The sequence below is a fragment of the Neoarthrinium moseri genome (genome assembly GCF_022829205.1).
Source record: "Neoarthrinium moseri strain CBS 164.80 chromosome Unknown scaffold19_Wmoseri_CBS_16480, whole genome shotgun sequence".
NCBI classification, from domain to species: Eukaryota; Fungi; Ascomycota; class Sordariomycetes; order Amphisphaeriales; family Apiosporaceae; genus Neoarthrinium; species Neoarthrinium moseri.
The window spans coordinates 266,379-288,314 of NW_026055133.1; the positions used below are offsets into that span (position 1 = coordinate 266,379).

Genomic DNA, 21,936 nt, shown 5'->3' on the forward strand with positions numbered 1-21,936 from the left:
TCTTGCATCACCGCCAACATGCGTGAGATCATCAGCATCAACGGTACGTGGGCTTTATTTTGCTTGGGCCCGGGCTTGGGCTCGCAGCCCGCCCCGGCACGCGTTCTGCTCCCTCACCGCATCCTCGTGCGCTGCCCTCACCACCGACACATGCTGACTTTTGTGCCTCTCTAGTCGGCCAGGCCGGTTGCCAGATTGCCAACTCGTGCTGGGAGGTGAGTTTCCATCCCGCACATCCCACAGATTTCCGTATATCACGAGGGGATGTCGCCCCTGTTGGCTTCGCGGTGCCAATCCTGCCGCCCCGACTCCCGGCAGATCCTTGCGCTACTACCGACACCAACACCGACCCCGACAGGGACTGGGACTGGGACTGGACACTCGGACTGACATTTGTTTTCTTCGTAGCTTTACTGCCTTGAGCACGGCATCCAGGTATGTTGACCAGCTCCCCACACGTCGTCTGCCATTGCTAACGCGTCTCGTCCAGCCCGACGGTTACCTGACCGAGGAGCGCAAAGCCGCCGACCCCGACCATGGCTTCAGCACTTTCTTCTCCGAGACTGGTACGCTTGCTGTTTCCATCATGTCCGCGCCGCGACTGGCCACGGCAGTCTTCTAACACAGTCACGTTCTACAGGCCAGGGCAAGTACGTCCCCCGTACCATCTACTGCGATCTCGAGCCCAACGTCGTCGACGAGGTCCGCACCGGTACCTACCGCAGCCTGTTCCACCCCGAGCAGATGATCACCGGCAAGGAGGATGCCTCCAACAACTACGCCCGTGGCCACTACACCGTGGGCAAGGAGCTGATCGACTCGGTCATGGACAAGGTGCGCCGCGTTGCCGACAGCTGTGCCGGTCTCCAGGGTTTCCTCGTCTTCCACTCGTTCGGTGGTGGTACCGGTTCTGGTTTCGGTGCCCTCCTCATGGAGCGCCTGTCCGTCGACTACGGCAAGAAGAGCAAGCTGGAGTTCTGCGTCTATCCCGCCCCTCAGACCGCCACCTCGGTCGTTGAGCCCTACAACTCCATCCTCACCACCCACACCACCCTCGAGCACTCCGACTGCTCCTTCATGGTCGACAACGAGGCCATCTACGACATCTGCCGCCGCAACCTCGGTGTCGAGCGTCCCAACTTTGAGAACCTGAACCGCTTGATCGCTCAAGGTAAATGCTAACCCCCTTGCGATTCGTGCAGGCAAGAGGAACGAAGGATGCTAACATATGGCGCAGTTGTCTCCTCCATCACCGCCTCGCTCCGCTTTGACGGTTCGCTGAACGTCGATCTCAACGAGTTCCAGACCAACTTGGTCCCCTACCCCCGTATCCACTTCCCTCTGGTCGCCTACGCCCCCGTCGTCTCGGCTGCCAAGGCTTCCCACGAGGCCAACTCGGTCCAGGAGATGACCATGTCCTGCTTCGAGCCCTACAACCAGATGGTCAAGTGTGACCCCCGCCACGGCAAGTACATGGCCACCTGCCTGCTGTACCGTGGTGATGTCGTCCCCAAGGACGCCCACGCCGCCGTCGCCACCCTCAAGACCAAGCGTACCATCCAGTTCGTCGACTGGTGCCCTACCGGTTTCAAGCTTGGTATCTGCTTCCAGCCTCCTCAATACGTCCCCAACGGCGACTTGGCCAAGGTTGACCGTGCTGTGTAAGTGGCCCCCTCTCGAAATTTTTTTTTTTCAGGCAGACAGTATAGCTAATATGACCAACAGCTGCATGCTCTCCAACACCACCGCCATTGCCGAGGCCTGGTCCGCCCTGTCCACCAAGTTCGACCTCATGTACTCCAAGCGTGCCTTTGTCCACTGGTATGTTGGTGAGGGTATGGAGGAGGGTGAATTCTCCGAGGCCCGTGAGGATCTGGCTGCTCTGGAGCGCGATTACGAGGAGGTTGCCACCGACTCTCTGGAGGCTGAGGGTGACCTTGAGGCTGAGTACTAAGGCGTTGACGCCCGAGAAGCCGTACACCGCGGGAAGGCTGGTGCCGGGGGGTGTTGAGTAAATTTCTCTCGCAATGAACGCCGAGCCTGTTGCGATGATAAAAGACGCGTTCGCCCTCTATCTACTTATAGGAAACGTCTCTACTTTTGATACTTTGATGCACGGGTATAGAGGCGGCTCAATGCTTTTGTGAGAGCAGTAGAGGGGTAGGCAAAAGAGGCTTGGCTGGCTGTCTAATTTGATTTCTGTACAGAGCCGGGCGATTCGGAGTAGTATACACTTTGTAAATCCGTTCCACCACTTTTAATAGTACGAATGCATCGGTGGTATGTATCGATTAACCGTTCTTGAACTTGGCTCTTCTATAATGATGATCAAGGTAGTATCTTTTTGGCCTTATTTGGTATCTGCAATGTAACAAGGATGCAGCGCAGTCGGTCGCGCCCAATGGAGACTGCATATGCACCCAACGGCAGCCTTCTCAACGGCCGTTCCAATAGAGTAGACCACCAAAATTTATTATGTAGCAGTGGCTTGCATTAAGCTGCATGCGGGATGGAACTCATATGACATGACTTCTTCCAATCAGGCACAGTTCTTCCTGGGGGGTGATGAAGCCCTGAGTTAGTCATTGTATCCCGTTGGTAAGTGATGTTCGTCGTGGGTTTCTGCCGAGAAAGTCAAGGGTCAAAGCACAACAATGGTCAAAATAATCTATCAAGTCCACCCCCCGGCGCCAAGAGCGAGATGCACTGCTCTCTGAGCTGGGCGAGATTGGCTGTGGAAGCGACCAAGTCGGGCAGCACACGGAGTTAGTGAGCGAGGGTCTCTCTCTCTTGCTCGCTCCGTACAAGCAAACCGTGACGGTCTCCCCTGGGGGCGCGTCACTGAATAGTTTCGTGATGGCAGATTACCGAGACATGGACCTAAGTTAGGTATTGAACCTGACGTCAAGCCGTCTCCAGGAGTCCATAAGCCCACCTTGCGAAGTACTTGCTACGTGGGCAATATTTCCATGGGTTGACCAGGTTGAGAGAGTCAGTCTGGGGGTCGGGCTGCTCGGGTTCTTCCGACTGATTGGCTACGGGCGGTGCAACCCCCCTGTCGATTTCTGGGCCACACGCCCCTACGATGGTGCTAAGGCCTACCTGAACTCCACAAGGAGCAACAGCAAGCAACACACATCAATGTCCAGCCTCCCGCCTAGACGCCCGCCCCCAGAGACCGCCAGGCGTGTCGTCACCTTTGAATCCGACGACGGGCTACGCAGTGTAAGCCCCATCTGCTACAGCCAGGCTTCGATTGAAAGGAACAGCCATCCATCGAGTGCGACCGCTCTCTACTACTACTTGACTACCACCGCCGCCAGCCGAACCTGGTGCCCCTAGCGACCACCCGCCCGCATTGGCTTTCTTGCCTCAACCACAGCTCGCGAGCTCCATCTTCAGCCGGGGAGCTCGGCCACAACAGTCATGTCCGCTGAATCCAGCGTCGAGGCCGGTGAGTTCAGTCAGGCGCCTATGCCATCGAGTCGCCCTTCCATTTCGCGCCGGATAGGATATACTGCCTACCCTCGGGATGGACCGCAGAGCTGACGGTGCTCCAAAACTACAGCTGCGCCGAATCTAAACCTCACCCCCGAGGAGAAGCGGGTGTTTGGCCAATTATTCCGCCAGGCCGACACCGATAATGTGGGCGTCGTCACCGGAGAGACGGCCGTCAAGTTCTTCGACAAGACAAGACTAGACTCGCGTGTACTCGGAGAGGTGTGTTGGAACCCTGGCCCTTTGTCACTTATGATCTGCCTATATCAGTCTTGGGGAGACGCCGCTGACTTTCCGCCCGATCACCACTAGATCTGGCAGCTGGCCGACCAAGAGAACCGCGGCTTCCTCACCCCCGCCGGCTTCAGCATCGTTCTCCGCCTCATCGGCCATGCGCAAGCTGGTCGCGAGCCCTCCCAAGAACTTGCCCTACAACCGGGACCGATCCCGCGCTTCGAGGGCTTCGCGCCAGCCGGGCCCCCGCCGCCTCCCGCCGCCCAGCCGTTGCAGGCCCAGGGGACTGGAGGCGTGCCCCTCCGCATCCCTCCCCTGACCCCCGAGAAGGTCTCGCAGTATGCCGGTCTCTTCGAGAGGCAGAACCTGCAGGGTGGGAACATGCTGCCTGGCGACCAGGCCAAGAACATCTTTGAGAAGTCAGGTCTGCCGAACGAGATCCTGGGCAGAATATGGCAGCTCGCCGATACGGAACAGAGGGGCGCGCTCGTCCAGACCGAGTTTGTCATCGCGATGCACCTCTTGACCTCCCTGAAGACGGGCCAGCTCAGGGGACTGCCGAACGTCCTGCCCGCAGCCTTGTACGAGGCGGCCACGCGACGAGGTCCGGCCCCGAGGCAGAGCCCGACGACTACTGGGCCGCAGTTGTCTGCCATCCCGCGCCAGTTGAGTGGGCAGGCCCAGATGCGCCAGGGCAGTCCTCTGGCCCGCTCAGCCCTGCACCCTCAAGGCTCCGGGCTCTCGCAACAGGCGACCGGCTCAGACTGGGCCGTCTCACCAGCAGACAAGGCACGATTTGACGAATTCTACGCGACATTGGACCCGACCAACAAGGGCTTCATCACTGGAGAGGAGGCCGTGCCGTTCCTGAGCCAGTCGAATCTGTCGGAAGATGCGCTGGCTCAGGTCTGGGATCTTTCGGATATCAACTCGGAGGGACGCCTGACGAGGGATACGTTTGCTGTAGCTATGTACCTGATCCGACAGCAGAGGAGCAAGCGTGATGGCTCAAGCGCTCTGCCCACCACTCTGCCTCCAAACCTCATCCCTCCTTCTCTGCGTCAAGCACGGCCCCCTACCGCTGGTGCTTCGCCTTTCGATGCGCCAGAACCGCCCAAACCCCAGCCGCCTCCTGCTCCTAAATCAGCCATGGATGACCTCTTTGATCTCGATTCACCCGCTCCCGTCGCTCCCGCTCAAGCCCCGATGGCCACCGGTGGCTCCGCCGCCAAGGATCCATTCGCCAGTGCGCCGTTGGCACCAGCTTCCCCGATGCGTCCATCACCAACTGGAACCCAATTCAAGCCGTTCATGCCGTCTTCGTCGTTCGGCAGGACCTTGCAGTCGCATGACACTGGTGGCTCCAGCGGTTCAAAACCTTCATCGGCCGTCGATGATCTGCTTGGTGACAACGACCCCGAGATCAGCAAGAAGCTCACGAACGAGACTGCCGAGCTTGCCAACTTATCCAACCAGATTGGGTCATTGTCAAACCAGATGCAGCAGGTGCAGGGTCAGCGTACTACTACCCAGAAGGAGATCAACCAGACCAGCCAGCAGAAGAAAAACTTCGAGGACCGGCTAGCCCAGCTGCGGGCTTTGTACGAAAAGGAGGCCAAGGAGGTCGCCGATCTCAAGGATCAGCTGCAGAAGTCGCGGGATGAGACGAGAAAACTGATGACTGAGATGGCAACTATTGACGGAAACTATCGAGATATCCAAACTCAACATCAGCAGCTGTCAGCCGCCCTGCAAGCTGACCAGCAAGAGAACCAAAGCTTGAAGCAGAAGATCAGTGCGGTCAACGCCGAGGTCGCTCAACTCAAGCCGCAAATCGAGAAGCTCAAGTCGGACGCCAGGCAACACAAGGGCCTGGTGGCCATCAACAAGAAGCAGCTTTCCACCGTCGAGGGCGAGCGTGACAAGCTCAAGACCGAGGCAGAGGATCTGACAAGGAGCAACGAGGAGCTTTCTCGCCAAACCAGCACCAGTTCGCCGGTTGCAGAGCGTGCTCAAGTGGCAAGCCCTGCACCTTCAACTGCTAGTGGCAACAACCCCTTCTTTAAGCGAACTGGAAGTACGGACATTATGGGGGCATTTGCTTCACCACCGCCACCCAAGGGCTACGGTGACAAGTCGTTTGATGACATCTTTGGCGGCTTTGCTACCGGCAGCGCGTCTAGCACACCGCCTCCTGTCTCGTTCAAGCAACAGCACACGGGCACTTCGACGGCAAGTGTAGGATCTTTTGCCACCCCAGCTGCTTCTACCCCTACTGTCAGTGGACCAGCCACCCTTGCTGCCGCGGAACCGCCGCCCCCACCTGTTTCTAGACAAATCACTTCGAGCTTTCTGCCCTTCGGCGAGATGAGCGAATCGCTGACGTCTTCTCGCCAGGCCTCTCCTCCTCTGAGTCGGGTGGGCGATGGCAGCACGCCTGCCGCTGTGAACACCGCTAACCCCCTGGAGCCCTCCGCGACCGGTAGCAGCTTCACATCTGCACAGGATGCTACCAAGAGTCCTGTCGGTGGCGTTGACGAAGAGGCTCGCCCCACGAGCAACGGTAGCATTCCTGGGGCTTTCCCAGAAGACACCCCCAAGGCCGCCTCGGAAACCACTGAGGCCGCCCCCTCCTTCGCCGGCAATCGGGACAGTGAGGTCTTTGCGAGCATGAAGAAGGACCCTGCCAATACGAAGGATGACTTTGACTCTGCTTTTGCCAGCTTCGGCTCCTCGAGTAAACCTCAGGATACGTCGAAGGAGACCGACAATGTTTTCGACACCGAGTTCCCTCCCATCTCGGAACTTGAACGGGATGACGATTCCGAGTCCGATAGCGATGGAAATGGCTTTGACGACGACTTTGCTCCGGCCTCACCATCGGCTGCAGCGGGAAAGGCGACGCCGAAGGGTCCAGCCTCGCCGGTAGCTACCACCAAGGTTCCTGATGTACCAGCTGCGGAGGGCGCCAGCTCCTTTACTCAACCCTCAAAGTACGACATCCTCAGTTTCAATGCGTTCATTCCTCAATCGTCCATAAGTACTAACCATCTGCTAAGTGCTTCCTTCCCACAACCCTCGGCGACGTCTCCTAACCCGGCATCTGGCTCGAAGGCTGATGACCCATTCGCGCCCGCTTCGGACTTCGCCCCGGGACCTAGCACTGTGACTAACACTGCCCCGGTAGCTTCTAAGGGCGCGTTCGACGACCTCGATGATGAGTTCGAAGGCCTTGAAGACGCGAAGGAGGGCTCGGCCGATGATGAGTTCGCCAACATTTCGCGGTCGAACCTCGATGACTTCAACCCCGTCTTCGATAGCAGCCCGCCGCCATCTCAACCAAAGAGCGAGTCCACTAACGTCTCCAACGCGTTCGGCATCGACAGCAGCTACGACTTTGGCAATGTGTCGGCCCCTCCATCCCAATCTGCCAGCACCGCTGCACCCACGGCTGCCTCTGGTACCAGCGCTGCCAAGGCACCCGAGAACCATGACTGGGACGCGCTCTTTGCCGATTTGGATGAGCCCAACGCTGCTGCAAAGGAGGGTGGTGGTGAGAAGGCCGCCAGCCCAGAGCAGAGCTTGAGCTCAGGAAGGCCGAGTCTGCAGAACGCGGGCAGGCTTCTCACGGAGGATGGCGTGCATGACGATCCCATCCTGAAGAACCTTACCGGCATGGGGTACTCAAGGCAGGACTCCCTCGCCGCACTAGAGAAATATGACTACAACCTTGAAAGGGTGAGTCCTCGTCATTCCTGAATAGCAGAGTTTGAAGCTGACTGGACCATTGTATTGTAGGCTGCAAACTACCTTGCCAGCCAGTCTTAAAAATCGTCCGTAACCCTTTTCGGGGAGATGGAGACCCCCGTATACTCATTTCACATCACTCGTCACGCACGCCGTCTAGGCAGTAGCGGAGGCTTCTTGTCGTGAAATTCAAAACTCAAAGACAGACCAGACCCTAAGATACCTTTGCATTGGCGGCGAGATTTTTCCTGTTTCCTGTTTCTTACTCAGGCTTCTTTGTTCTTCGTTCGTTCCATCCACGCCTAATTTTCTTTTGTTTCGGCATTTGCGAGACGTTCTTGTACGGGAGGAGGGGAGGCGAGAACGCGAGGGGGAGAGAGGGGGGAAGAGGAGGCGGAAGGCGGGTTGAACTAGTTTAATGTATAAGTTCTTGTGTATTCTCTGTTTCCCGCTCCAACGGCGGGGTTTGGAAACTTGTATGAGCCCGAAGTGGAAGAAGCAGAAGAAAGTGGTGGTAGTGCTCGTGGGTGACACTCAGACGAGATGGGATGAGATGAAACGTCGAGACTTAATATATCATGATGGTTTCTTCCCAGCGTCGTTTTCTCGTCTATAGGTTTCATCTTTTGGCCGCTCCTTGGGACCAGAGGATGCGAAATCACTAATTAACTATGTCGCTCAGTTCGGGGTACGAGGCCGTGGCGGATGGGGTGGGACAGCGAACATGATCTGGCGAGGGCGAAGTTTTCTACAATACGTACTCTTTGCTCCTGGCTTGGACGATGCGGTAAGATCTCTACCTCTCCTACAGACAAGGGTGGAAACTCCCGGTGCCGTCGTGGGCGGTATCTATCAAACGTACGTGATGGTGCTTTGCCGCTCATGCCAATTGGCAAGTACGCAGTTCTACGCAAGGTACACAAGCAGCTCGGCGCTTTCATTTTGCACTTTGTCAGAGGAGAAAAGCTCAGCATTCGCACATGCTTTCATTTTCTTCGCTGGGGTGGTAAAGTCCAGAATTCTCGCGTCCCTAGAGACGACGCATTCGGGCATTCAGCTCCGAGGCTGAGCTCAGAAGATTCGCACAATGGCTCACGGACCAGCTCCCATAACGTTACACAGAAGCAGAAAGCACTGACCAGTCCTTATTTGTACATAGTATGGGAAGGCCAGTAATCGCGAGGTAAAAAAGAAACCATTTTAGGGATGGCGAGAAGTTCTCTTCATTTGATTGGACATCTTGTGGTACATGGTCCGTGATCCATTGTGCGAATCTTCTGAGTCCCAACGGTAATGCAGAAAGCTTGGCATCTCACCTTCCAGATCGCCGTATGTACGTAGCTTGAATTGAATTTAACTCTATTCCACCCACGGAGATTTGAAATTCCTCAAGGCCCTGAGTGGTCGCCTCGGACTCGGAGCGGGCCCGCGTCAGCATTTACAGCCAGGAGTCCGCTCACCACGAAATTGAGCGAGCCGCGGTGAAAATTCTCTCGGCCAGGATTCTCAGCTGAGTTTTATCAAAAGTACTCCCGTCTATACGGAGTGTGCATGACTGTAGTGCCTGTTCTCATAGGCAGCGTGTACAAAGGCTGAGGGCGGCCCAATCATCGACATGAGAAAAGGCCAAGACATTGACGTGCTTACATAATAGCTGATAAGGGGTTTCAACGAATCTCCCTTCGCTGTAGCTTATGTATAGATCCAGGGTTCAACAGGTACCCTGCGTGATCTGCACCATGGGTCGCAAGCGATTGCGAGTGCCGATAAGCAGCAGTAAACGGTCCATGCAGATGGAGAACCCCAAGTCTGGGGGCATGGAAGTCTCAAACTGTCTGGTCGGCAACGCCCACCACAGCAGGGCCGTCACTAGTGGGTGCGCCATCGATCTGGTCGCGCATCCATTTCACGTAGGCCCTTTCCGACTCGCAGGGCTTCCGGATGAGGAGGAAGCGGTTCATGACCATGTGCACGTGCAGCTCGCCGGGGAATGCTAGCGCCGTCGTCTCGGCGTGGTGTTCTCGAAGTATCTCGCAGAGCTTCCCTGCATCGTCGCGTAGCAGCTCCTTATCTCCGTACGTGACTAGGATACGCTTCACTGGCAAGTCGTCCCACCATTCCAGGGGTGCGGTCAGGGGGCTATTCCAAGCATCGGGGGCCGCATCACCCAGAAAGTTCTTCGCCCAATAGGCGAGTGAGGGAGTGCTGAGGATATCCTCCTGTTTGTTTGTTTCCAGGGATGTTGCTGACGATTGAAGCTGTACCCACGGCGAAACCAGAACCGCGCCACCTAGAGGAGTGTTCATTTCCACCTGCGGGACTTGAGGGTTGGGATGCTTCAAATGCAACAGCAGACTGAGCAATAGGTGAGCGCCCGCAGAATCTCCCACCAGGGTGATGGACCCAGGTGGGATCTGCTTCGATGAGGTCAAGTGATTCAACAGAGAGACTGCTTGCTGGAGCTGTCGAGGGTAGTGGTTGGCATGTTCCGATGCAAGATCTAATGTGTCTTGATCAGACTAGTCCAGCGATTGCAGTAAGCGGGATGAACTCACCATATTGTAGGAAATATACGGCAACATCTCTTGTAGAGTATTCACCATAGCCGAATGCAAAAGACGCGTGCTCGCTCAGTGCTGGTGCCATGTAGCCGCCGCCATGGAAGAACATAACAACATTCTTCGCACTTGGCGGCCCAAGTCGATTTGCAATGGTTGCATCTGGTAGCTGGATTACTTCAAATGGAATTCCATGTTTGTTGGCGAATCTCGAACACGTCTTGGATGTTGATGGTAGTAGATTCTGTATAGCAACTGCTGATAACCCAGATTGGTAGTCGCGCATACCAACATAGGCGATGTATTCGTGGAGCGACAGGCCATGGGTCCCGCGCGTCAGAAGCGCTCGACCAGCCTTGAATACAAGGCGGAAAGCTAGTGAATTACAGTCAGCGAGTCTAGAAGGCAATCAACCCGGCGCCTCACGGATGAAAACCGTGACAACCTACTGATGCCGGTAGCTTGACCGAGGACGGACAGCCATCCCCAGGGACTCAGAGACTCCGCATACTCCATCATCAAGACAGATACACTTGCAGACTCCTTCTCGGGCCCGCAACGTGGTTTTACTCGATGTAGCTCGTAAGGGGAAGCACCCATCATCGAGGAAAAAGAGTTCACTTTCGGCTAAGACGACGCGCCCCGGCCGTGACCTGATTGGGTCCAAAGTACGAACCAAGCATGGACTAGCTGCAATCTCTTGCACCGTTCTCGCAAAGTGCGAACCAGGCCGGCAGGAGGCTAGCCCTGCTGATATGTGCTATATTTATGCGCAGCGTTGAATGACCGGCAGGGTTCATGGGTGCCACCTCATCGACTAGGTTTCCTAGCTCAACTTTGATTCCAGCGGTCTCTGGCCATTCTCGTCTTCAGGTCTCTCTAGCGCTGATGCTTCTCACAAAGTTCCAGGAAGGAAGGATTCGAAATCTTTTGAAATGAGAAGTTCCCATTTTTCCTGGCAGCGCGGCTGCAGTGCGCTTTACCTGCGGCCAAAGCTGTCAGGTTCATGCTATCTCAACATTGTATATACAGAGCAAGCAGCAGTGCCTCGATGCTGCCTCGACCTTATTCTGTCCATGTTCAATTTCTGACCTGCTTTTTGCTACAGCATAATTTCGATCTCTCTAGCTGCCTCTAAGACAATTTCGCAATGGACGTTATTCAAATTCCATTCGAGAATCAAATAAAACCACTCCACAACATTCGCACGCGCACATTCTTTGTATTGAACGATGGCCTTGACGAAGGGTTACTGAAGGACGGACTCGACCGTCTCATCCGGGAGCACTGGCGAAAGTTAGGCTCGCGAATCGTCCCCAGACCAAAAGATGGGCGCCTAGAGTATCATCTACCCTTGGCTTTCGACCACAAACATGAACTCTACCGGTGGTCCTCCAGAAACGATCACCGGTCCCTCAGCGAAGCCACTCCTTCCTTACAAGGACTCGCAACGGAGAAGACGATCTCCATACTTCCATCGATCAGCTCCGTCGACGAACTCTTCCGGCCCGCCGATTGGCCTCTCGAACGTAAAGACGAGCCGCCCAATGCTCCCCTCCTTTTCGTTCACCTTACATTCTTCGCCGATGCCACCGTGGTTGCTATCAGCTGTCCACATGTGTTGGCGGATCAGTTCGGGTTGGCAAATATCGTGAAAGCGTGGCTAGGTGCAATTGAGGGCAAGACACCTCCACCCATGGTCGGACATGACGAGGATGTCTTGGCCAAGAGACCTTACTCCGACTACCCAAAGCGCGAAGTTTTCCGAAAGGGCAAGATGCGAGTCAGGAGGCGCGGCGAATACATGTTCGTGCTTCTAGGTTTCATGTCTGAATTTGTTTTCCACCGGCGGGAGGAATCTCATATGGTTTTCTTTCCCCTCCCGCTGGTGAACTTCCTGCGCGCGCGGCACTCGAAGTCGCTTGAGGAGAAATATGGAACATCTCCTGGTTTGAGCAGCGGGGACATAATCAGCGCCATCCTTTTGAAAGTATGTTATCCGCCAAAAGTCATTCTGCGCAAGACACTTATTTGACCATCAAGTTCTCACGCATGCACGACAAGAAATCGAGAGTGATGTCGCTCAGTCAGTCCGCCAACTGTAAGTTGACACCTAACACCCCGATTCTGCAACACTGAAACCAACATTTCAAGTGCGTAATCGAGTTCCGGCACTATCAGGTGACCCGGCGTCAGCCTTTGTGCATAATGCCTTGATTTTCCCCAATGCGCGATTCCCCATCAATGCTTCCACATCCATCGGCGAGATAGCATATCAGAATCGAAAAAACGTCCAGGAGGCACTTGAGCAGAAGAACATTGAAATCGATCTAGCCGTCATTCAGGAGACGACACGCCGGGGCCAGGCCATACATACCTGCGAACCCTTCGATCGCTCGTATTCGGTCACCAATTGGTGCGCAGCATGGAGAGGGCTGGACTTTAGTGCGGCCACCCCGAGGCACGAAGCGAAGGAACAGGCCAAATCAAGTCTTTTCGTGCTTGGCCACAGCAACGAGACCAAAACCCCGGCAAGATGTAAGTCACCTTTATATCCTAGTAGTAGACGAAGAAAGGTTCGTGAACTAATACGCCACGCAGTCAGCTCGGTAATCATGTGCAGGACCGACGAAGGGTTCTTGTGCAGTTTCGCGGCTTCGACGGCAGCCATGAAGCTGATCCACGAATATCTGGAGAAGGACCCCATGTTAGAGAAGTTTTGATAATGTATGGCTGGATTGTGGTACGAAATGCCACATATTTCAGTTGCTGCTTCAGAGCCTTTGAAAGCCGCAACTTCCGAACCGTGCACCTCTCTGCAAGACCTTGGCGCCACATCTCTAAGGGGAATATGGGCGAGATCCGATTAGCGCTCAGGGAAAGATATGAAACATCAGATCTTTTTGATAGATACAAGAATACTAGATTAGAGTATACCTCGGGTAATGTCAGGTTAGACTACATAGAACAAAGACAAGAGCCGATAACTTCCAGACAAACATGTAAGATCGTGATGGGTAAGCCGTTCAGGCCGCCTGGGGTGCCATTTGGCAGATCTATAATTTCCAGAAACTCTCATATGGCCTGGCTTGAACGAAACGAATGCCCCTCTCATCTGTGCCGTTGTTTCTTTGTTTTGTTTGGACGTATAGTCGTTTCCGTATGTCTCACCCGCACGGGCCCCATGACCGACCCACACGATGGAATGGAGCAACACCAGCACACCAACCGTTGTCGAAGGCCCGTTGACTGGCTTTGTCATATATCAGCTGCTTTCGGTGCATCGCACGTGGCATAAGTGCTGCTGGTGGATTGATGACTGGGTACAGGGCAATTGAGATATCATCTTCCATGCAGAGATGGCTTCCCTGAATCTCCGTGCAAGAGCGTAGTATATAGTGACGCCGGCAGCTTCATCAGTCGAATACCCCACAGACAGATTGCTGTTCATGATGGCGGGATCAAGCGCACACCAGGCACACATCCAGAGGATGATGGAGGGTGCCACCGCCGGTCTTTATGCTTATCAGTCTCCATATTCCCGACTTGACGGCCATGAACAGACGGGATGGGGCGACGAAATAGACCTGGGTGAAGTGGACGACTCCCATTCTTCTCTTCCTTCCCTTCGACCATCCATGGACGAGAGCGACTACCGCAATCCCGCCCTATCGTCAATCCCCGTTCCGCTCATACCCGGGGCCGGCGCTTGCCGGGAAAGCAAATTTAAAGAGATATTCAGGAGTGTATCAACGTCATTGGGACGAAACAATGTATCAAGCTCTCCCCGCGGTCGGCGGAGACCCTCCGAGGCTGCGAACCCTGAGAGTACCGTGGATGTAGATGAGCTGGCCCAGAAGTATGGTGTGTTCAACGCCTGTTTTCTGCATCTGCATTCAACGCTAACATAGAGTTTCACAGGTTATGTACCGCGGGAATGCCATGCAAGGCATGACGTTTCCATCGAAGCTTGGGACTGGCTCTACATCTGTCAAATTATCATGTCTATACTCGCTACTGTCGGTAGTGCAGTGGCCCTCTTTTTGGCAATCCACCGGAAGCAATGGGGCCAGGTAATATCACCGAGCAGTGAGGCGCGCATGTCACACGCAACGTCACAATCCGTCTTCAACGGTCTCTATAAGTTAGTTGAAGTCATGTTTGCGGCTGTCTTTGTCACATTCATCGGCCAAATCTTGACGAGGAGGGCCTTCGCCAAGAATTCCAAGGCGATTAACGTTGCAGAGGTCACGATGCGTAACTGGGTCAATCAGCCAGGGTCCCTTCTGACTCAATACCAAGGACTCCCCTATGCCGGTTTGAACATGCTGGGTGCCTTGACGATCCTGGCAACTATCGGTGCACTACTATATTCCACTGCATGCACGGCTTTGATTTCTCCAAAACCAATGTGGGGTCAGTGGAACTACGATGTCAACATTCACGGGTATGCCTGGGCATCCTGGGCCAACATATACTACATCAAGTCTACCTGCCCCGCTATCGGCAGCGCCTTCGGTGATGATTATGAGTATCCGTGGGCCTGTTTGCAGATAAAATTCAATGGCGACTCGTATCGAAATCTCATGGCTTTCCTTGAAACATGGCAGAACGGTACCAAGGCGACTGCGGTCTTGAGCGACAGACCGCCCGCACGGGCAATCATCTACGGCAACACAACACTGACATCTACCTGGCTTGATGTTTATGAGCCAGCCGAAATAGTCGATGGGCGTCTAATTAATAACGTCACGCTTGCAATGCCTCACGCTGGAGTCTCGTCTCTATACTCGGAGAAGACCTCTGCCCTAACTAGACTCTTTCAACCAACCAGGAATGAGGACTTTGGCGGCTATCAGGTGCAAGCTGCGGTCGTTTCCCCGGTGATAAATGTCATGTGCGTAAATACGTTCAAGAAAGAGCTTGAGCCTTTGGTAGATGACTCGAGAAAAATCGAGCAAACCACGGATGCTACTTCACTTGATGAACTTTTCCAATGGGGTAAGAAGTACAGTCGATACAGACCAGCTTTTACTAAAGTAAGTAGACAAGTCCCTTCTTTCGAAGATTATTATGTTTGACTTTTCAAGCTTCCTATGGCGCATAACTTGGTTACGGACCGACAATGGAAAATCGAAGGTGCTGATGCGACGTACCTGATGGCCAAGTCGACCTCAACGTCCAACTATACACTTTGTCGGCTGAGGTCCTTCATAATGCCTAACTGTTCAACACTCTTCAATGTCTCCGCGTTCTCAGGGGAGATGGGAGTTTCATGCCGTCATCCTGACGCCCCTTGGGAGGCGAACAACCCAGACTTTGCCATCCAGTATTATGACCCTACGCGGAATATGACACCCACGATGAAGTCACCAGACTGGCGTAACCTGACAGTCGAGTGGAGCAAAAGTAGTAAGTCCGCTGTGAACTCATCACTCGATCTCTCCAAACATCCCGGCAATAATTATGATTCGCTATGGAACTATGTGCTGATGAGTCGCAAGTGGGATTAAACGGTGGTGCTCAAGACAACAACGCCTCCCATGCGCGGCTACTGACCGATCTTATCCTCAACAAACCGGAGCTCCCACCCAACATGCCCTCTTTAGCCGAAGCACTCGCTGTGTATGCTAGCTCGGTGCTCGTAACAGGCTCAATTGGCGCATCATTCGGTCATAATTGGTATACAGGGGACTACGAAACAAAAGTGGCAAGAGATCCTGTGCTTGAGGTCTTTGAGGCCCGCTGGCGAACGAGGCAATTCATCTCGTCCTATGAGGCTGAGAATGCTGATCAAGGCTATGAATCACGACCGTCTGCGCTTGCTGTTTTCTACTACATCGTACTGGCGGTGGTCTTGTTGGCGAATTTGGTTTGCTTAGGGTATCTGGTCAAGCACAGGGGGCTAGTGGCCGACTTCACGGAACCCCAGAATCTATTTACTTTGGCGATCAACTCGCCGCCGAGTCGTGTCTTGCAGGTGAGTACTTCTCACAAAGAGCATTCTTCCCTCACACCTCTTCTTCTCCTTTGTGGTGACACCAGTAACTAACACCTATACACAGGGAGCATGTGGCCAAGGGCCAGAGTACAGAGACCTCGGGACAGCCTTCCGGGTGGCTTATGCCCCAGCGTCGAACCACTACTTTTTCGAGGACGCGCGAGACGCCCCAATGCGCAAGGCTGCGAAGCGCTTGTCTAGGCTCTCAATGGCTACCGGCGGCGATCAGAGTTACCTCCACGTTGTGGACGGAGCATACGCCGACAGCTACAAGCGACTGAGCTCACACAAGCCTCTGCTATAGTAAGGACGCGACAAGCAGTCTATATCGGGCACGGATATGCACAACAGTTGAAGAAAATGAAACCAGGTTGCTTGGTAAAGAGTCCGCAAGCCAAATATTATCAGGTAGATTCAATGTCAAATGTCGAACGGGAGATTGCTCGAGTGCACGAGAGCGCAATGGAGGGAGCTTGCCTGAAACTGATCCAGGCACTTTAGCAGTGCGATGGAAGCCAGCGATAAATTTTCTTCTTACAACGCAAGCATGACATAATGCTGTCTATGTGCGTAATTTCGCTGATATCTAGTATTCCTTCCCGCTCGTTCTATCCGGGGTATCGAGTCCATATGTAAATCGAGCAAAACGCCATTGAGAGTCCTAGTAATGTACAGATCGGCACGCTGACGATTATATCTTCGCCCGTATGCCCTCAAGCAATTCGACCAATGTACCGGTGGTCCCGGCCAGAGTAGCCAGCTCGCTCGTCCCAAACTTCCCTAGCACATATGCCGAGACCTCCTCTCTGTCTCTCGATCCACCCGCGGGACGGCCGATGCCGACGCCGATCTTGATGAACTTGCCGCCGTTCCCGGTGTCGTCGGTCAGCCTAGTCAGCAGGCCTGCCGACTGCAAGCTTTGCTGCACTGACTTTATCCCGTTATGGCCTCTCGCGCTCAAGTGCCCACTCCGCGCTCGGAGCTGTCCCGGCGCCGTTTCCATCTCATCGTGGAGAACCACCAGTCCGGGCAGGCCTCCGTCTGTGGACGAGCCCGCCGAGTCCGCGATGAACTGCTTGTATGCCTTCAGAAGCCCTGGACCCGACACGTTCATGAGGCTGGGCGACTGCCATAACGTGTACTCTGGCCGGCCGACATCTGATCCGCTGGATACAAGGCCACCGGCGTGCAGTTTCGACTTCTTCAACGCCGGAAAGTTGAGATGTGACTGCAACGCTTTGAGCAGAACATGTCCAGCTGAGTGCCTCGTGTTCTGGTAAGGTGCTGGGTTCCCCAGAGAGGCCACGAAGAGGCGAGCCGTGTTCATCGCGGTCTTGAACTGCCGTCCTGACGATGATCGACCGCCCTCCGAAATGGGGCGATTGCTCGGGCTGATATTCAACGAAGTGAGATCTGGCAAGTGACTCTGGCGCAAATCTGAAATTGATATTTCCGTGCCCCCCTCTCTAGGAATGGTTGGTGTCTCAATGGGATCCCTGACTTCCAGCTCTTCGTGTGATAAGTCAGAGGTAGCAGAACCGACAAACTGCCGGGATGGCCTCTGGCGCCTAGCGTTTGCGTTAGCCATCCTGTACTCGAGGGTGTGGCGCCAGTTCTAGCTGGAAATACTGAGGATACTCACAAACTTGGGTGCCGGCTCGTATTTGACTTGCAACGTCGTGTATGGGAATTGCGCCAGCTGACCGCGACGACTGCACCGCCTCCTTTGTCGCCGTTGAGTCAACGCCGACACGATGACAAAGCCCACTTTTAGAGTTTTGCTGCTATGCCAAGAAGGTGAATGGAGCTAATCTTAATCGGGATTAGCACAGAAGTGCATCTGTCCCAGTCCAGAGGAACCTGGTAGCACATTGTTACACAGTCGAAAATGGCGGGCATGATTTGCGCAAATGATATACGCCGTCGTCTATTCCCTGATGTCTAGTCTAGGTGTACAACCGTTTTTAAGCCAGTCTATGAGCCATGCTATAGCACCCTTGTGTTACCGTTTCCATCAAGCCGGCTTGTGGAAAAGACTAAACGCCCATCTCAATGGTTGTCGCGGAGAGGAGTCGAACTCTGTGAGGTATTCTGGAACTTCACTGCGCGCCTCATTACCATACCCTCACTGAGCGGTCCCACTTCGCGACGATGTAGGTCCTGCCAATAAGTCTGGCTACGTGGCACACGGTAACCGCCCTGTTCGTCCAGCTCCTTTCTGCGTGCTTCCAAGACTGCTCCTGTGACCATCAGATCTACTCTTCGCTTGTTCAGGTCGACCCGGACTTTATCGCCATCGCGTACTAGTGCGAGGTTGCCCCCGTCTGCGGCTTCGGGGCTCGCATTCAGGATCGATGGAGACCCGGAGGTGCCGGATTGGCGGCCGTCGCCGATGCAGGGAAGGTCTCGGATGCCTTGCTTCAGTAAGGCAGAGGGGGCATGCACTGCAGTATTTGGAGTTAGCGAGGACTCTGATACTCAATCAATGGGACGGGCTTTTCTGTCGGGGCCGCCTGTAGACATGGCAAACTCTCGCGTGGGGTAAAACTCACTGTTCACTACTTCTGCTGCTCCTGGATATCCCAGCGGGCCGACGCCTCGCATAATCAGAATAGTACGAGCGTGGATGTCGGCCTTGTCAAGGCGTGCCTTGTAGTCCTCGGGACCATCGAAAACGGCAACGTCGCACGTGAAGGCATTCGGGTCTCGGGGGTCCTCGAGAAATTCTTTCCGAAACTCTCCCGACGCGACTGACATCTTCATGATGGCCGAGTCAAATAGGTTACCATGCAGATGTAGGAAGCCAGCGTCCTTTTTCAAAGGATTGCGCACAGTTTTGATCGTTCGGCGGTCCCAGGTTGTCTTTCCCTGCGCATTCTCACCAAGGGTCTTTCCATTGACCGTCATCGCTTCGGGATGTGGAAGTATGTCGGCGGCGACAAGTTCGGCAATGACAGCGGGCAGGCCACCAGCATGATAGTAATCCTCGCTCAACATCTCCCCAGCAGGTTGCATGTTGACGATAAGCGGAACATGGAAGCCAAGCTCGTCCCAATCTTCCATGTCAATGGGAACCCCAAGGTGTGCGGCTACAGCTAGCAGGTGGATAGGAGCATTTGTACTCCCACCAATGGCTGTGTTCACTACGATCGCGTTCTCGAAGGCTTCTCGTGTCAAGATGTCTCGGGGTCGGATATTCTTCCGGACCAAGTCGACGATGCGTAGTCCGGTCTCGTAGGCAGCATGAGATCGCTGACGATACGGGGCAGGGATCGCCGCTGAGCCGGGCAAGGCCATACCCAAGGCCTCCGTTAGTGTGTTCATTGTAAGTGCTGTTCCCATCGTGTTGCAGTGGCCTGGCGAGGGTGTACCGTCAGCAACCATGTCGACGAATTGGTCGTCGTTGATCTCCCCTGCAGCGTGGAGCTCGCGGGCCTTCCAGATCACACTGCCGGAGCCAACGCGTGATCCTCTAGACCATCCGTTGAGCATTGGTCCGACATTGAGACAGATGGCCGGGATGTTCACCTGCGCTGCTGCCATCAAGAAGGCCGGTGTGGTCTTGTCGCAGCCTGTCAGGAGGACCACACCGTCGAGAGGGTATCCCATGAGGACCTCAGCCAAAGCCATAGCCGCCAGATTGCGGTCCAGAGCTGCAGTAGGCCGTCTTCCGGTTTCCTGGATTGGGTGAGTCGGGAACTCGAATGCGATGGCGCCCGCCGAGCGAATGCCCTCTCTCACTCGCTTAGCAAGCTCAATGTGATGTCGGTTGCATGGTGCGAGATCAGATCCTGATTGTGCAATACCAATGATGGGCTTGCCTGAGCAGAGCTCCTCCCTAGTGTATCCCCAGTTAAGATAGCGCTCAACGTATAGAGCTTTCATTCCTGGGTCATCCGTGCGACCAAACCAGTCGGCAGACCTGAGGGAGTTCTCACATTCCGCATGGTGAGAATCCAGGGACAGCTCTGCGACCTGGCCCTGTACAGTTCTGAGAGCAGTTCTGACGTTCTTTAAATCGGTATCTTTCTTCTTCAGGAGCTCAAGAAGCTGGGATTTGTCCATATCCTCGATATCGTCCAGGCGACGGGTACTACATCCATGGCGGCAGCCGCCGCACGTCGCGTCGCAGGCCATGGCTGTAGAGGTCACGTTGCGGGTTGGGGGATCTGATTGACAGCCACCGCTAGCTATGTAGCTTGATGGGTCTGGAGATGTTCCTGAATGATCTTTCGGTGAAAAGTGAGAAAGCAGTTAGGAATTTGCCACCTGCAAGACACAGCGTTGCTCAACGGGCAAAGCAGTGTGATTATTGGCATTGCTCCGAGGAGTGGGCTGATGGTTCAAGGTTGCTGCTGCTTGTGACTGCGGGCTAGGATTGAGTATGAACCAGGGCCCAAGGCAGTAGGTGTACGTATACAACCGGTGAACCTTGGAGGTCAAAGTAAGGCCAACAGTATATTCACTCACATTTGTGGAGCCGGCAGGGTGGCAGTGGACAGTGCTCCCGGACTAGCGTTTTTGAGTTCATACAGACGAGTCAGAGCCTTAGTACTGGCAATGAGTGGTTCTGCCGGATATCGTGGTTGGACTTGTCGGCCCTCGGCTCTCCACTAATTCATTCACGATAATGACCGGTGTCGGTGTCGGTCATCAACGGCACGCCATCTTCGGTGAAGCCATGGCCAAATACATCGCAACCCCTTTGATAAGGCTTGATACCGAGTAGCGTGGTGTCCAATTGCAGCACACTTCTTAGACACGTCGCCTTAATGACAGGGATTGTACGTCCTGGCTGCCGAATCTCAAACTTCCTGGTCTCCCGTTTGCCAGTGTCATGGTAGCTTCATGTAGGCCGAAAATTCACCGGAATTCCAACCACCTGTCCATGCGCAGCAGTGAGAAAACAGCGAGAGGTCCTATCCGACTGCACAAGCTTGCTCAAGACATCTCGCGCAGGATCTCGATGCATTCCCAAGATATTTGATGCAAAATGGCGACCGCCATGTATATTGATGGGCATGTCGTTACATGAACCAGCCCCTCCTTGGCATTTACTTTTTTGGGAGGCTCAAACCACAATTGGACCTATAGGCAACAGGCGACGATCATTGGCACGCAGTGAACAAGGGCCCCTGTAATGGTATAATACCCCGCCTATCCGGTCTCGCTAAATACTAGAAGTCCAGTGAGCTTTAGAAAAGCAATGCTCATCGCCATGATATAAGGCCCTCATGATGCTATCGGCGTTACAGATGGAATTTGGTGAACTTTACATTTGGTGCAACGTAGATTGAGAGTCTCATGTTGTCACCTAGGGAACATATTCCAGGTCTATGACGGCTGGGCCAACGCAGCCAACGCAGTTCTTATGGATAAACGTCCCTGATGGTTAGCCAAAGTCATACTAGAGGATTAGCAATGCAAGAGAAACACCATACACCTAAACCAAGGCTACAGGACAGCGTGCCTATGCATTGTTACTGTAACACTTTTGGTCGAGGTCAGTACACAGAAATGTAAAAGTTCGGATCAGCATCGCCGAGTCTCTCTGTCTTCGTTCATCTGAGAAGTCAACCCATCGTTACTAACAGCCTATCCCATGTATGTGCTTCCCCATAAAGGTGTCACCTGGAGTGACATCTTACGTGCAACCTCTTATCTGATGCCGACATAAAGTAGGACGCGTCGGCCCATTTCAATAAGGCTGATAAGGTGCATTTCTTTGCCGAGCGCCTCCATCCAAAGTTTTTGGTCGTGAGTCGTTCACCCAGCAGCAGCTCGCGCCGCTTCAGTCGCGTTATTTGGAAGTAATAGCAGCCTTGCATAAACAAAACGGAGCGCGTGCTACCTCTCTGTTCCAGGCCTTAAATCAGGGCTACAAGGAAACCATTAACG

General features: G+C 54.3%; 5 protein-coding genes across 5 annotated transcripts; 3 read left to right on the plus strand and 2 right to left on the minus strand.

Annotated features, from left to right (window-relative positions):
* Nucleotides 1-3,426: 3,426 nt before the first annotated feature.
* Nucleotides 3,427-7,560, plus strand: JN550_005890 (uncharacterized protein; the record flags this gene model as incomplete). The annotated part of the gene is made up of 4 exons (XM_049317567.1): nucleotides 3,427-3,454; nucleotides 3,569-3,720; nucleotides 3,811-7,470; nucleotides 7,531-7,560. The coding sequence occupies 4 exons, from the start codon at nucleotides 3,427-3,429 to the stop codon at nucleotides 7,558-7,560; spliced, it is 3,870 nt and encodes a 1,289-aa protein (XP_049172133.1).
* Nucleotides 7,561-9,305: 1,745 nt separating this feature from the next.
* Nucleotides 9,306-10,553, minus strand: JN550_005891 (uncharacterized protein; the record flags this gene model as incomplete). Its single annotated transcript, XM_049317569.1, has 3 exons — nucleotides 9,306-9,979; nucleotides 10,035-10,412; nucleotides 10,487-10,553. The coding sequence occupies 3 exons, from the start codon at nucleotides 10,551-10,553 to the stop codon at nucleotides 9,306-9,308; spliced, it is 1,119 nt and encodes a 372-aa protein (XP_049172134.1).
* A 634-nt stretch (nucleotides 10,554-11,187) lies between these two features.
* JN550_005892 (uncharacterized protein) lies at nucleotides 11,188-12,760 on the plus strand (the record flags this gene model as incomplete). The annotated part of the gene is made up of 4 exons (XM_049317570.1): nucleotides 11,188-12,027; nucleotides 12,081-12,138; nucleotides 12,192-12,575; nucleotides 12,639-12,760. The coding sequence occupies 4 exons, from the start codon at nucleotides 11,188-11,190 to the stop codon at nucleotides 12,758-12,760; spliced, it is 1,404 nt and encodes a 467-aa protein (XP_049172135.1).
* Nucleotides 12,761-13,489: 729 nt separating this feature from the next.
* JN550_005893 (uncharacterized protein) lies at nucleotides 13,490-16,342 on the plus strand (the record flags this gene model as incomplete). Its single annotated transcript, XM_049317571.1, has 6 exons — nucleotides 13,490-13,901; nucleotides 13,959-15,076; nucleotides 15,128-15,233; nucleotides 15,297-15,449; nucleotides 15,542-16,017; nucleotides 16,103-16,342. The coding sequence occupies 6 exons, from the start codon at nucleotides 13,490-13,492 to the stop codon at nucleotides 16,340-16,342; spliced, it is 2,505 nt and encodes an 834-aa protein (XP_049172136.1).
* A 387-nt stretch (nucleotides 16,343-16,729) lies between these two features.
* Nucleotides 16,730-20,175, minus strand: JN550_005894 (uncharacterized protein; the record flags this gene model as incomplete). Its single annotated transcript, XM_049317572.1, has 4 exons — nucleotides 16,730-17,606; nucleotides 17,681-17,762; nucleotides 18,162-18,482; nucleotides 18,591-20,175. 4 exons carry the CDS (start codon nucleotides 20,173-20,175, stop codon nucleotides 16,730-16,732), a joined length of 2,865 nt encoding a protein of 954 aa, XP_049172137.1.
* Between the last annotated feature and the right edge of the window lie 1,761 nt (nucleotides 20,176-21,936).